Raw genomic sequence first — 16,218 nt, forward strand, 5'->3', positions numbered from 1 at the left:
TATACTCATTTAACACCTGTTTTTGTCCAACTGTTAAAAAAAAGAGTTATTGTTCAAATGTAGTGCAACTGAAATATTGTAAATATCATAAAATATCTTTATTTCATAAAAAAAAAAATATATATATATATATATATATAGATGGTCTCCCATTGGTCTCAAAGTCCTGCAGTATTTTTAAATTTTGAGTATGATTTAACAAAAATAGGTTCCTGTAAGCTATCATGTCATGTTCCCAAATTTGAAAAAGTAAAATGCCAATTGGTATTCTATTTAGAATTTATTATGAACATCAGCTTTGGGTCAAATCACCATACAGCTGTCCCCCCCACTTTTAAAATGGCTGCTACGCCCCTGGGTTCAAGGATAGAAAACAGATGAAAATCAAAGCCCCAAACCATTGCATCTGCACAGTGGATGAAAGAAGGGAATTATTCTAAAAGCAATGGGGCTGAAAAGCATGTCCACTTCTTGGAGGAGGTGACTTGCTGTGATGAATCTAGAACTTTTAGTTCAGAGGAAGCCTGTGCCACTGCTCAAGATAGTGTGCCGATTTCAGTTCTTAAGGAGATTCAGCACCATAATAGCGCAGAGTCGTGGACCAGAGCGCAAGGTGTAAAGAAAACATTAGAGATTCATGAAAATCCTCAAACTTCAGGAGAACACAGCAAACAAACCTGTGGCAAAGATAGCAGGTTTTGTTCTTCCTGTCAGAAAATAGGCCATACAGAGGAAAAATGCTGGTCACTGGGAAGGGGTAGACCTCCACCTTATTTTCTGAAATGTAGGATATCACTTTCTAAAGGCAAAGATCAGGGGTTTACATGTAACAAGTCTACCTCTGGTAACACTCTTAGTGAGTTGACTGCATTGTTAATGCAAGGCCTTCAGCTACTGACTTCACTTACTAGTGGGTTAGCAGTTTAATAGCAATGAGTTTAATATGGAAACATCCAAATTTCAATAATCCTGCTTGCATTTTCAAATTTATAATTGTGCTGAACATTGTGAGCATAGAAAACACATTATAGTTGTTTGTGCTATTAAATGTACACATAGCTTAGTTTAGTTTATTCTTTAAAAAACACATGACTGCTTTACTGTAAGTGTGTAAACAGTTAGGTTTAAGGTTGTAGATGCTACATGCATTCTAGACCATGTGTCTTGTGTAAAATTGGAATAACTTTAATAATGGAATTGCATCGCAATTTCAAGTTGCATGTGTGTCCGTGTTGAATTTGTTTGTCTCCTGAGTGGTACACTCTGCTATTTTCTGTATAGCTGCAGTTAAACCATGTAGAGGAGCATAGAATAGCCATGTGGCCACAGTGTGATTTCATAAATGTCTCAATGAAAATGCTCTCCTCACATGTGAGAACTTAAACCGTGTGGCAGATTGATTTGCTTTACAGTGCCAAAAGGGAGGAAGTGTGATTTCATTTCAATAGTTTGGCACAAGCGATAGCAAACCAATTCATCCTTCACTGAGGAGCACCAACTAAAAATTTGATCTGATCAGAGACAATGGCATTATTTGGAAATGGAAACTCTGAATTTGCAACTAATCTTGTAATAATAAAAACATTTTATGGAAGTATTTTGCACATAAATACATAAACACCTTAGTTAAGCACATGCACAGACCTGACTGAACTCACGCTGCGCTCGATTTGGCTAATGCAATAAACAGCTATGTACATCTTTTCACAGCCTACAATGTCTAAAGGAGGGACACCACAGTTCTGATTCCATGGTTCAATTCACATCTTGTAAAATGACTGCCATCTTGAAATTTCAAGTGGCTCGAACAATTTTCTTGTCAAGTGACCCATGAAGACTGCTCATGCCAATTTGCATGAGCAGTCTCTGTGGGTCACTTGACAATAAGCCACCTACAGCTACTTAAAATTTCAAGATGGCGGCCATTTTTCAAGATTACCACCACCTAAATGGAGCAGTTAAGCAATATAATTGTTTAGTTAGTGACATAAGCATACAAATTGGTATGAGCAGTCTCTAAGGGTTGCTTGACAAGAAAACACACCCAGCCACTAGAAATTTCTATTTTCAAGATGGCTGACCCCTGGAACCTCAAAAGGTCAATTTTCCGATAGAAATGTATTGTTTTTTCTTTTTCATTAAGGATGATTTGGTATCATTTTATTTCATATGTTTTAGACTATTCAAAAGAACAACTTTTAACACATCAAAATACAGTTGTGTTGATTTGTTGATTAAAGATAGATTAGACAAGAGTGAATATCTGCTCTACCAGGGCACAATGCTGTTAAACTGAGAGTGGGGTCAATGTTGGCTAATTGTAAAGTTAGTATCCCAAATGCTGTCTAATCTACCCCAAAACAGTTAGATGACTGTTTTGGGGTAGACGCACCTGAACTGACAGGTTGTGCCAGTGCGGGAGAGCTGAGCCAAGGTTAATGGGGTTTTAGCTAACCGGATGGTGTACAGATCACACAGGATATAAATGGCACTGGATGAACGATCGGACTAAGTGTAGGGTTAAGGCATGAACTTAGTTGTATCCCATACATCAAAGTGCTTGGTAAAGGGTGGTAAAAGGATAAACCCTCTGCCCATACATTTGCTGCAGACATGGCAGTGAAACAAGGACACAAATCCTAATGATTGATGTCAATGACATAGACATTTTAATCATAGCCACTTCTGTTATGCCGTCTTTGATGCAACTTGGCCTGGAGAAAATTTGGGTGACGTTTGGCAAAGTAGAGAAGACAAGATGGATCTCTATACGTGAGGTGGTTTCAGCCATAGGACCAGAGAAAACATGTGGTATCCTCTTCTTCCATGCCTTCAATGGTTGTGACATTGTGTCATCCTTCCATGGCAAATCAAAGAAGTCTGCCTGGAAAATATGGGACCTGTGTGATTAGGTCTCAAATACATTTGCAAGACTCAGCAAATGTCCCTCTGCAGTCGATGATAGTGACCTGCAAGCTTTGGAGATATTTGTTGTACTAATGTATGACAGGTCAAGCGATGTCACCACTGTGAATGAGGCCAGGCTTTCTTTGCCAGAAAACAAAGACAATATGACTTGATCCCATCAACTCAAGCAGCAGTCAAAGAGAATGCCAAATATGCTTCTTATGAGACTGGATACTTGTGGGGACAGGCACTGAAGTGACATCCACAAATACCGAGCCCATCCGACTGGGGATGGGTTAAAAAGGACAAAGAGTGGAAAGTCTTCTGCACTCCACTTCCACCTATTGCAGAAAGTTGTTGGGAGTTGACCAAATTGTGGGTGCAACAAGGCATGTACTGGAAGGTGTAAGTGCTTCAGATATGGAATCAGTTGCACATGCCTATGTAGTTTCCCCTGCTTTAACCTATTTGCATGTTTCCTTTGCCAGTGTTAGCCCTGTTTCCGGTGTAGGCCTATGGCCCGGTTTCCCCTCGCCACATCGGTGCATCATGTTTTATTTTGTCACCAGACTATCACTGTGACATTTTCATTTTAATTCCTTAGTATTGTTTGAGATACTTTCTGTTTGTCATGGTTCCACGGCTGTGTCAGCCAGAGTCGCTGTTGCCTCTGGATCTGTTCTTATTGACATTCAGTATTAGTCATTACTCAATTTTTTGTTTGGTCCATACAGCACCACAACTGTGCTAATTTATCAATCTTATTTTTTGTTTCCCCATCTCTCAGTAATAATTTGACATGTTTAATAATTGTTAGTTTAAAAAAACAAACAATAACAAAAGCTCCCTTGTGACTTAACTTGTCGTGGTAGGGGGGCTTGTGTACCTCAATGAACCCTGACAGGCTTTACCAAACTGGACAGGTCATGGGTGAGGAGTCAGACAAAACACAGTCAAACTACCTCTCTTGAAAGAGTCTTTTGAGGAACCCAATACATTTCCATTAAACAATTTATCATTTAAAGATCCACATGGCGGGCGGCAGTAATCCAGAAAAATTGCCGCCATCTTGAAATTTTATGTTGCTGTGGGCGGTTTCTTGTCAAATGACCCTTTGAGACAGCTCATGGCAATTTTCATGGTTGTATCACCAACTAAATGATTTCTTAAACCTAATTGCTCCATTAAGGTTGTGGCCATCTTGAAAATGGCCGCCATCTTGAAATTTCACGCAGCTGTGGGTGGCTTATTGTCTAGTGACCATCAGAGATGGTATATATCACTATATCACTTAACTGCTCCACTAAGGTGTCGTCCATCTTGCAAAATGGCCGCCATCTTGAAATTTCAAGTGGCTCGGGCAATTTTCTTGTCAAGTGACCCATGGAGACTGCTAATGCCAATTTTCACACTTCATAATCTGAACGATTATATATCATAAACTGAACGATTATATCAATTAGTCGCTCCACTATACAAAAATGCATCGATTTGCTACAGAAGGCCTTTGTTCAGCCCCCGGAGCCGTATGAGACAGTTTTTTTTATTATGGATGGGTGATTTTTATTTAACTTCTTTTAGACTGATGCACTGCAACACCTGCTGGATTTGTCTGGAAGAAGAAATTCATATACACCTAAGATGATTTTCGGGTGAGTAATTAAGGGCTAATTTTAATTTTCGGGTGAACTAACCCTTTAACACAACAGGAGAGACTGTTAGAAAGGGAACTCTCTGATTACGTACGTCACCAAGATTCCCTGAGATAAGGGAAAGAGTGTTGCATAGGCTACTGTGGTGCAAATGAGTCGAGGATTGCCGCTTCAGTTGAAAGATTCTGACGAAATGGCACTTATATAGTCATCTACATGAATGTGAACAAATCAGGCATCAGTTATCAGAGTAAACAGAAGTTTAACAGCAGAGAACCAAGGTTACATCAATAACCGGAGCATTTTCAAATGTTTGTAATGAAACATTATATTAATATTAATAATTATTTTACATTCATATCTGCAAATCACTTTCGTTGTGAAAAGAAAATCAGTCAGATGACTGCAGTTTTACTGTTGTGATGGGAATTTCCCCTCTCGATATATGAACATTTGCTTGTTGAAAATCACAAGTCCAAACGCATTTTATGTAATGTGCTGCACATGATGCAAGACGTCAGTGTGTCATTTTTCAAGAAGAAAGTGGATCAGGGAGATTTCTCTCTGTCACAATCACTCAAGAGGAATCAGCCAATGAGAAGACGCTTCCTCAGAATTCTTCTGAACACAGACTGTTAGAGATGTACCACAACTCTTTTATTGAACTGAAATTGAACAACACTGCATCCACTTCTGTTCGTGAAGTGATATGCTTGATTTACACTCAATGGGAATGTAAAGGGTTTACATTACAGGTAAAAGAGATTGAACATTTCAACAAATTCATAAAAGGATAAAAAAAAAAACAATCTCCATGGATGGAGTTACAGGCATAAAGAAAAGAAATAAACACTAAACCTAAATTGTAATTTTAATAAACATAGTGCGCTTGCACCTTCTGAAGAACCCATCACCAATGACAAGCTGCAGATTGCCCAGGAGACTCAGGGGAGTGTGTGTGTGTGTGTGTGTGTGTGTTTTAAAGAGCTGACAGTCAACATCACTCTGTCACTGACTAATGGCTACACAGCTGAATATTACAGTAGAGGAATCAAGAGAAAGCACACTCTGCTTAAGAAGGAATCACATTAACATTCATTGTGCGAACAGCAAATGAAAAGATTGAATCATGTAACGTAACTGATATTTCTAGAAAAGCAGTCTACTGCTGAGAGAAGCTGTGCTCCAGCGAGCGGTTATCTGTCCGTCCGCATCAGTATAGAGACCCGGACGGGATTTTCTAGCTGTTGGTCCCTGGGAAGGTTCCTGTGCCTAAAATGATTAAATGATCCATTCATGTTGGTCTTTGGGTTAATGAGAGCAGTTCAGCACTTTATTTTCATTCACTCTCTCTACCTCATTCATTCCAATTTATTATTAATATTTTTTCTCTGTGGTCAATACTAGCATTCATCTCAACACACTCTTAGTCTCTAGAGGTTCAGGTGACCATGCACTGGTCTCTTCACCTCATTTTAAAGGTTCTTCTTTCTAACAAGGCACTGTCCGTCCCTCACTCGTACTCTGCGATCAGCACCATCATTCCCACACCGAACAGCAGAGCAAGTATCTCCAGCATTGACTGCCAGAAGCTAGAGCGTCCCACCAGCAGCTCTGGAAGAACCGTGACGGTCGCGATATAAACGAAGCCTCCCGCAGTGAAGGGCAGGATCCAGGCTGTTGCCGCGGCACCCACCCCTTCAGCCAATAAGGAGCAGGCAGTTCCAGCTAGTGCACCAATGGCGGTGAGGAGCTGCAGACACATGGCCTGATGAAAACAGCAGAAGTAAGGGTCAAGTAAGAACAGTGCTGTTCAGAAAACTCTTTTTTCAACCATTCTCAGGCTCTCTGGAGCTCTGTACCTTCCTCTTGGTGCAGCCTGACTGGACGAGGATGGCGAAGTCTCCAATCTCATGTGGGACCTCATGTAAGAGGATGGTGATGGTGGTAACAGCGCCGACCGCTGGACCTACCAGGAATGACGCGCCGATCGCGAGACCATCGGTGAAGTTGTGGGTGAAATCAGCAGCCAGGTTCAGGTAACCCGACACTTTAATATCTGCAGACACAGAGTTGATCCGTCAGAGACAGCATCGCTGACACACGCAAACACAACACCTCAAACACTGGAGCTTCTGTACCAGAACCCGGCTCTACTGCTTTCTTTGCAGCCTTCTTCTCCTTCCCTCCCTTCTTCTCTCGTTTCTTGTCATCATCCTCTTCATCGCTGTCTTTAGCCTTTGGAGCAGCTGAAAACATGGCAAGAAAGGGTTTTATTGTATGTGGAAACCTGTCAACAATGTCCGGATCACTGCTCAAAAAAAAAACACAGAAAAGAAAAAAATAGAGAAGAGAGGAATTACATTTCAGTATTATTCATTAGCAGCAGGATTGTTTGCGACGACATGATTCTCTGCTACATTACGAGGAACAGCTGCTAGGTCTCTGTCATTCATCATCGAGTGACAGAGGTACAGATTCTCACTCTAGAGAGAGGTGCTTTAGCAATGTTTCAAGGGCTTTAAATGCAAACACACTCTGACTGGTTTGAAGTTTAGAGACTCTTACCATGAGAGTGAGAGTGAGAGTGTCCTCCCTTCAAAAGACGAACAAATTTCTCAACCACCAGGAACGCAACAATGCCAGCCAGCACCCACAGCCCGACCAACATCATGTGACCATGGGCGGCACCTGGGACAGAAACCACACACTGACTGATGCTTCAGGAAACAGCAGCAGAGCATCGTGTCTTTCAGTGACCGAACAGCAGCCTACCGTGTGAGTGACCGTGTGACTCCTCACTACCATGTGCCCCGTCGCTGCCGTGTGACTGACCATGATGAGAATGAGGTTCTGTGTTGGGACGAGATCAAGGGGTGAAGGTTTGGAGGGTTAATAGAGTCTTCTGACAGGAGAACAAGCCTTCATTTGATAGACCATCTCGAATAAAATCAGCACTACCAATATAATATATTTACAGAGTCTGGGGAAGTGTGTCTGGAGTCATGTGACAGGATGTTCTGGTCACATGACCTCCACAGTGTGCTGACTCACCCAGCGCATGAGGGATGAGATGAAGGAACGCATCCCCGAGCAACCCTCCGGACGCGAAGCTCAGGAGCACTTTGAGCAGGTTCTGGTGCTGGTCCGTGTTCGACTGCACTGGGATGAGGAAGAGGATGAGGAAGGGCGCAGCGCTGATCAGCAGAGTGGCTCCAATGGCCTACGAGCAGGAGACAAAGAGAGAGAGAGAAGGGAAGCTCAATGCTGTAAAGACATGGTTTCAGCCAGTCCTCCACAGACCCCTGGAGGTTAAAGATGGCACTGCAGAGCGTCTGTGGATGGAAACAGATCTCGGAAATAAAGACATTCAATGTTTTTCTCAATGTTCTGAGCAAATGTGTCTCGTGTTCTATCATAGATATATATATACACAGATGCCTCAGTGACTGCTTCTGTGGGCCGCTGTAGTAGCATTCTGACTATAACATGCAATTGAGAGTTAGAATTCTGTGAAAGAAGAAGTCTGAACTGTGAGATAAAAATCCACAATAACATTTAAAAAATATATATTATTCAGTGATGGAAAAGGGCTTTCATAATTTCAGATGGTCCAGCAGTCCATCATCTGATTATATGAGTGAATATTAGGCTTTGATTTGAATGAAAACAGCGCATCTGTGCATTAACGTGCATCAGCATGTTTACCTGCATCCAGAGCTCCATCGTGCTCCGCTTCCCTGCTTCCACATCTCTCTTCAGCCGCTCTGCTCCGTGTCCATGATCGTGTCCGTGAGCGTGTCCGTAATCGTGTGCGTGTCCGTGATCGTGTCCGTGATCGTGTGCGTGTCCGTGATCGTGTGCGTGTCCGTGATCGTGTGCGTGTCCGTGATCGTGTCCGTGATCGTGTCCGTGTCCGTGATCGTGTGCGTGTCCGTGATGCTCCTCTTCAGCGTGGGGCAGGTTGGCTTCAGCGCTCCACTTGCTGGCCCCATGATGCATCTTGGCCCCTCCGTGCGAGTGTCCGTGGCAGCCTCCGTCGCCGTGCGAGTGTCCGTGAGCGAGCGTCTGCTGACACACGGCCATCCCAACAGTGATCAGAAACAGTGATCTGATGAAGGTCCTCATTCCTCCTGCACACAAACACAACACTTCAGTCATGATGAGAGACAGGTCCATGCACTTCCATGCAGGTCCATGTAGGCTTTCAACTAACAGGAGGAGCTCATAAAAACTGCACACACAATAATATAAGAAACCAGAGAAATCTTCAGAACAGTTTCAGATCAAGTACAGGATTTCACACAGAATGTCATCCAGTATGTCAGATTTAGTTCAACTCAAATAGCTTGAACTAGTCAAATCGGCCGGTTTTTTTGGGGGGTTTTTTTTTTGGAGGTCAGATTATAACAGATTTTCACAGCTTTTATGAACTCGTACTTGTCACTAACAATTCACGAACAAACGAACGAATGAATGAATGAATGAACGGACACACAGACGTCACGTCAGAACAACATCCTGCAGTAAAGCGGACATGATGACAGCAGCAGAACTGAAGCAATGAAATCTGTTTCCGAGGGCTCTGTGTTACTGGAGACCGGTTATTAAGAGCAGTTCCCTCCCAAATAAGTATTTTGAAGTAAAGCCTAACGAGAAACAGTGTTTCATCTTTACGTTAAGACAAAATAAAAACAATCTCCGGTTTTCCGAGACGTAGGAACCCTGAAGATCAACCGAATCCAGCGACTTAAATCAAGTCTAAACCATCTGTGTCACAGTAACCGAGCGAAAGAGCTCAGGATGATATGTGTGTGCTCAAAGCATCGGCTCCATTCAGTCATTAGAGCTAGCGTCAGGTAAATCATCTCTAGCGTGAGTGTTTGAACAGGATTACAGCTTCTCTGCAGCATCAACACACTAGAAGGAGCAGATCAGTGCAGTAAACACACGGTCACTCTCACAAAGATCGTCATGTAAAGAACTGACCTGCTGCTGTATCCGCACACGACTCCGGTAACCTTTAAAACCGGTAACGGGAAAAACAAACAAACTCCGATTTCACTTATTTTGCGCAGTCGATCAAATAAAGACCAGTAAATGCTGCTGCTCAGGCTCAATCCGACGTGGCATTTAGTCAACGCACTGAAATCCCGCGAGACTTCCGATCTTTGCGTTCAAAAAGAGCTAAAACAATGAAATAACGCGATATTACAGTCGCACGTCAAGCCGGATGCGAATGCTTTAAATTAAATACTTAGTGCTTTTTTAAAAGCTGTTTATCATTAGTATTATTTTAAAGCTATCTTTCTTTCATTGTACATTGGGTTAGTGATGAATCAGAAAATGATGTATTATTTTAAAGAAATTACTGCAATAATTCATCGTTTCCTATGAGGTATAAAGTTATTATTGCGCGGGGGATTGAGTTACTTAGGAGTATATAAATTAAACTTTCTGTCTCAGAGTAAAAAACAAACAAACAAGACTTTAGTTCTTGATATTACATCTATATAACTCACATTCATGTCGCAAACTTGCAACTTTTTTCTTCTTCTTTGAATTGTATTTTTATTTTTGTAATTTTAACTTTAGATCTCACATTATTGACTGTATTTCTCATAATTGTGCCTTTTTTAATGGTAAAGAAAATAAATGGTAACACTTTAGTATAGGGTCCAATTCACACTGATACCTAGCTGCTTATTAGCATGTCTATTATTAACATATTAACAGCTGTTTATTAGTGCTTATAAAGTACATAATAATGCATGACATCCATAATCCTACCCAATTCCCTAAACTTAACAACTACCTTATAAACTATAAGTAAGCATCAAATAAGGAGTTAATTGATGCAAAAGTTATAGTTAATGGTTAGAATTGGACCCTAAAATAAAGTGTGACCAAATAAATTAAATGCTTGAACTGCATTTTTATTTTAATTTTAACTTTAGATCTCACATTATTGACTTTATTTCTCATAATTGCGACTTATATGTTGTTGTTTTTTAATGGTGAAGAAAGCAAATAAAATGCTCTGTAGTACTTTGGAAATGTAAAGTTTCAACAGTCATTAATCAGTTCTTATAAAAGTAGACCAATCTAACCTTTACTTAGCAGTTAATGTTCCTATGCAAATGAGTTGCCCCGAGAAAAGAAATATGAAAAACTGAGATCGCTTTAACAAGTCAGATCAAAACAAGTCCGTGTGCTATAATCACTCTCAGAACTGTGAACAGCAGAACACAAGTTTGTTTTCGACTGGTCATAGTCTGGCCACCTGGCCGAGAATCATGTTCTGGTGGAGGAGCCTAACAACATCAAGGTGAAACTCTACTGGAGTCAGATTTGATTCTGTTTCTTAGAGAGTAGAGAGTGTGTATGTGAGACCCAGAGTCACACGCTTCTCCTGACCTTCATTATAAGTGACAGACATGTCCAATCAATCATCCTGGTGTCCAGTCTGGCTGATAATTTTCAGAAAGGTCAAGTTCAGAGCTCCTCTCCACTGACCCCAGAGACACAGACGGGAGATGCCATTGTCCTGATGCTAATCAGAGAGCCCACTGAAAATCACTCCATTCGATTACAGCCGTCTGCATATTGAGCATCTGGCCCTGAAATGTGTCCAGTCGTCCCTTCTGTGCAGCCCCGTGACCCTGCAGCCGCCCCGTCCTCCTCACCATCAGATGAGCAGCAGAGCTCAAGCTGACGGCCATCTCTCTCCGTGTGTCTGTCCAGCCTGGCCAACGGTGTGAAGCTGCAAACAGATCCAAGAAGTGCTCTTTAGTTTAATCTGAATGCTCCTGAACATTCTCCTGCTCTCAGCCTAACTCTTCTCTCAGTCTTTAACTCTGGTAGTTTACAGTGTCATGGTTAAAGCATCACGGAAGAGACTGGTCATGCTAGAGCAAGAGGCTCCACACTGATAAACGTATAACTAACCAGACTGTGAGCAGCAGGTGCGACTGAAGTATCTTAATGTCTGGACAGAGCTAGTGTTGTTTTTGCTGGTCTGTTTTAATTTTAGTTTCAGTCTGTATATAATGTAGTTTAAGGTTTTAAAAAAAAACACATTATTTTCCACGAAATGTACATTACTGTTTCTCCTCTATGCCCTGCCTTTCTGAAACAGGACGATTTCAGAGATTTGGGCAGTGTTATGCAGATCTTCCCACACAGTGAAGTAGACATGTGGGGTGTGTTTAAACAAGGCATTTTAGGGGAGCGTGGATGGGTCTTCACTTCTATAAGAATATCTCTTTGGGTTTGAGACTCTTCAGTCTTTGCAGCTTATCTGATCTATTCACGAACAGCGTGTAACACTCCAAAGATAAAGCGTGTTTGAGAATGTTAACTGTGAGAGGATGATTGCAGTCCATTTCATGGTGTAATAGAAGTAGAACCAATGGGACGCTGCATCTTTCTCTCTCTGCTCTCAAGACACAATATTTTTTTAATTCACAGTGTTTAATGGGATTGTAGTTCTTTCCCTCATTGAAGTAAAAAGAATGTGTCTTTGTCTTTTTGTGTAATCTATGAATATATATATATATATATACATATATTCATACACACACGCACAGGAACCAAAGACTGGTGAAAAATTGAGTGACTATAAAGTGACGTGACATACAGCCAAGTATGGTGACCCATAGTCAAAATTCATGGTCTGCATTTCACCCACCCAAAGTGCACACACGAACACACACAGTGAACACACACACACACACACACACACACACACACACACACACACACACACACACACACACACACACACACACACACACACACACACACAGTGACCACACACACACACAGCAGTGAACACACACACACACACACACTGTGAACACACACCCGGGGAGCAGTTAGGAGTTCGGTGTCTTGCTCAAGGGCTCCTCAAACTCAAACCCACAACCCTCGGGTTAGGAGTCAAACTCTAGAACCACTAGACACAGTGATGTAGGACACGACCATTAGGCCATGACTGTACTCTGGATCCCCACATGCTCTAGAGGAAATCATCTGATAACCCTCAGGAACATTTCTCCAACCAGCGGTTTTATATCTGAACGGTTCTTACAGCATGAACCTCCGAAGAACAGAAAAGTGAACATTATGAACATTATGTTAGTTTGTATATTGATTTTAACAGGAGTTTTCCATGCCTGTGTGAAATGCATTTTTTGGTATTCACATACAACTTTATTCACCTTGGAAAGCTATTCATCGTGGTTATGTAATGTTATATAAATAATACTATTGATAAACAGCTTTTAAAAAAGCACTAAGTATTTAATTTAAAGCATTCGCATCCGGCTTGACGTGCGACTGTAATATCGCGTTATTTCATTGTTTTAGCTCTTTTTGAACGCAAAGATCGGAAGTCTCGCGGGATTTCAGTGCGTTGACTAAATGCCACGTCGGATTGAGCCTGAGCAGCAGCATTTACTGGTCTTTATATATATATGTTATATAATATAAAAAAATTTTATTGGTACAGTAACTTGATCAATACTGTTTTCATCAGTCTTAATAGCTTGTTGGCGACACTGTTCCTGGAGCTCCACACTCTTAGACAAAAGTGCAAAAGCTGTGCCTTCAAGACAAGCTCTTGCACCCCTAAAGGCACAGCTTTTGCACTTTTTTCCCCTGACAGTGCAGCACCGCACATAACGCATGTCTTCATTGTCTGACACAGCAGTATGAGACTCTACTGATGAGCTGAACGATGTGGGTTTGTCTTTGAATTGAAGAAATAGATGCTGCAACTGTTTTTAGCTGTTACAGCTCCATGGCACACTGCCAAGGTCTCAGGAGCCAGAGGAGATGATTGAGACGTCACAGTCGAGGCTGGCTCAGCAGTCTGTGCATATCTGTCTTCAGTGTTAAGCATTTTTGTTACAGTGCTGCTGAAGTTGCACAAAAGGTGTCAGACGGAGCCAGAGACCTTCAATCCTGTTACTGTAACATACGCCTCGTGACATTGTGTTCTCTATCAGTTATAAGCTCATCGTTATAAAGTAACGAGTCTTTTCTAGTGTACAGTGAAACCTTGGTTGTATCACTTGGCTGTGTAAGATTTAAGTTGCATAAGGTCTTTTTGGACAATGGACAAAAGCCTCCATTTTATTTGGGAGATGTGTAATGGCTGTTGAATACACACATATAATGCAACATTTCCAAAGCCTAAACAATGCAATGTCAAAAAGTAAGATCTTATTTTTACATTCTAGTTAAATGCGCAGACGTATTTTATCAGTATAGTGTGTTTTTCTTCACAAAGATCCAGTGTGTGTCCTCATGTAATCGAATGTAAGAGGCGTTGGAAGTTGAAATCAGTGTGTGTGAGAGAAGTGCAAATGTAAATTGGATAAGAGCAGAGAAGAAGACATCGCCACAAATACTCCAACTGTTTTGGAATGGGGTGTTTTTTAACCACACACACAGTACGTTTTGGTCATTTTCAGGCCAATCCACATTAAGGGTTAACCCGGCTATTCTCTGCAGTGTTGGAGGTGTCAGCACCTAGCGTTTGTCAGTTCTTTAGGTTTGATCTGAGTGACACACACACACACACACTCTGTGCTGGATCGGGGTGGTCACCGGGCCCCTTTCTTTCACACAGCGGCCCCTCGGTTCAATGTTAACGTCCAGCGTTCACACCCTGGCCTCCTCTTGTGCTGTCCAGCTGGCTGTAACCTCTGACCTCCTGACCCTCACTCCTGACCCCTGGACTCGTTCCCACGCCACACGTTTGTGTACGGCCCTCCGAGGCCATCGCTGCCACGGTAACAGATGGAAATAACTTTGTTCAGTCGAGAGGTGGACAATCTGCCAAAACTCTCCTCAGTAACGTCACGTACCTCTCCAGAGCCTCCGATCATGTGATCTGATGAGACTGACAGTGTCTACACTAATAAAAACCTTCACCCCTCAGTCAAACTAATGTTCAGACTCAAAACTCAAAACGTGACGAAATGCTTCATGTCTCTCAAGCAGCTGTCTGTTTAATCTTCTGAGAGCTGGACAATATAATCTAAATATTTACAATATAACACAATATAAATCATTTTCAAGCACAGTAAGTACGTTATAGTTGTTCTGAAGTCAGAGAAGATACTAATGGAAATGAAAGTCATACTTTATATTTTACAACATCCCTGCTTAAATGATGAATACTGATGAAACCCACATCAGACTCTTGACAACCAGCTATTGTCATCTAAAACAAACCAATTGTATTTTCACCAATGCTTTTGGAGTATTGCTCACTGTTGCTTTGAACAAAACTGACCACATTTCATTCTCCTAAATGCCTTTGAATGACATTTAATCTTTGATAGAGAACACTATGAATACCATATAGCTGAGTCCAGAGATCGTTATCTTCTCATCGTTATATATATCATCATATCACGCAGCACTATGCTATAAACACAGTATACTTCCTTTAAATGGGCATGAAACTATGTGCAAAGCACTGTGCAAATCAATTTTACTTGACCTGACCTGATTTTCTTCTTCTTTTGTTCCTCAATATTTGGCATGAATTAATATCAATCCTTACATGGATCAATACAGTCATTCTGGGCACTGTCAAATAAGCACAGATTCAGAGGACATACACATGACTGCAGCGAACTAACCATACTTTACATGTCAGGAGAGATTTCTTTAGGTGGAAGATGCCATAATTTACTTCATGAACTGCTGAGTCTTTTTTATTTTTATGCTCAAAAATGTAAACATGATAAATCACATGAGGCCATTCTGAGCATTTTGTGCCTAAAGCTAAATCATACTCAGCAAGTGAAACAGTAAATCAGGTCTGAATGAACACGACTGGTTTTCTTGAGCTGCCCAAACACATACTTCCACTCCTTACAGAGAAATGAGCGCCCTTTGACCCTCGTTCTGAGTGAACAGGACCACAAACAGAACTCCAGCTCATGTTCTGCACATAACCGGGGCTTTTACCGTTACACGTTAAGTGCTTCTGAACGCTTTATTCTGAAGCGCTGGCTTCAGATCGTCCGAACCCTGACAAACGCCAAGCTGAAGTCACAGTCATGTTTCCTGCATCTGTATCTCCATCGCTGCAGCACGGCCTCCTCCCTCGCTCTTTCTCTCTCGCCCGCTTCATTGTTTCGCTAGAGATTCTCTCCATTGAGCTCCAGTCTCTTAGGAAACCCCAGTCCTGCATGAAATGAGGGGGACAGAAGAAAAGGAGGTTAGGAGGGAGGACGGGGGAAAGAGGAGGATTCTCACACAGAATGAGAGGGACGGCGTGAGGAGAGAACAGAAGATGTTGAGGAGCTCTCTCTGGCCCAGGGATCTTCACTCTCTCCACACAGGCCTTCACTGAGGAATATCTCCTTTTCTGTTTCTCTTCAGGAGGAAAGCTGTAGAGAGACAGCAGGTCATTCGGTCTCGTGAGAACTGAATGAGAAATATTTGGGTTTGTATTGAGATGACTGCAGATTTTGAGTCTTCACACCGTGAGGCTTGTTCCGATTACTGGTGTATTTTCTATCTGGGCAAATGACTCTTCGTTTCACTGCAAGCATTTTTGGGGAATATGTTGAAAAGATCTCGCTCAGAATATTTGTTTTCTGTTCGCAGAACTCAGTTTTGAATGTGATGTGAA

The 16,218-nt window shown here is 41.7% G+C and overlaps 1 protein-coding gene across 1 annotated transcript; it reads right to left on the reverse strand.

Moving 5' to 3' along the window:
- Window positions 1-5,194: 5,194 nt before the first annotated feature.
- LOC113068418 (zinc transporter Slc39a7-like) lies at window positions 5,195-9,714 on the reverse strand. Its single transcript, XM_026241199.1, has 8 exons — window positions 9,549-9,714; window positions 8,268-8,692; window positions 7,614-7,782; window positions 7,335-7,412; window positions 7,128-7,250; window positions 6,701-6,808; window positions 6,422-6,618; window positions 5,195-6,327 (listed from the first exon to the last, which is right to left on the reverse strand). Exons 2-8 carry the CDS (start codon window positions 8,685-8,687, stop codon window positions 6,073-6,075), a joined length of 1,350 nt encoding a protein of 449 aa, XP_026096984.1. The 5' UTR covers window positions 8,688-8,692; window positions 9,549-9,714; the 3' UTR covers window positions 5,195-6,072.
- Window positions 9,715-16,218: the final 6,504 nt, after the last annotated feature.

This window comes from Carassius auratus, linkage group LG44F, assembly GCF_003368295.1.
Source record: "Carassius auratus strain Wakin linkage group LG44F, ASM336829v1, whole genome shotgun sequence".
NCBI lineage: Eukaryota > Metazoa > Chordata > Actinopteri > Cypriniformes > Cyprinidae > Carassius > Carassius auratus.

Excerpts from the sequence above, each read along its gene's own strand:
- LOC113068418 (XM_026241199.1), bottom strand. The coding sequence starts at position 8,687 with ATGAGGACCTTCATCAGATCACTGTTTCTGATCACTGTTGGGATGGCC. Across the intron at positions 6,809-7,127 it reads CTCTCACTCTCACTCTCATG|CTGCTCCAAAGGCTAAAGAC; the intron begins GTAAGAGTCTCT and ends CCATGTTTTCAG. Across the intron at positions 6,619-6,700 it reads AGCAGTAGAGCCGGGTTCTG|ATATTAAAGTGTCGGGTTAC; the intron begins GTACAGAAGCTC and ends CTGTGTCTGCAG.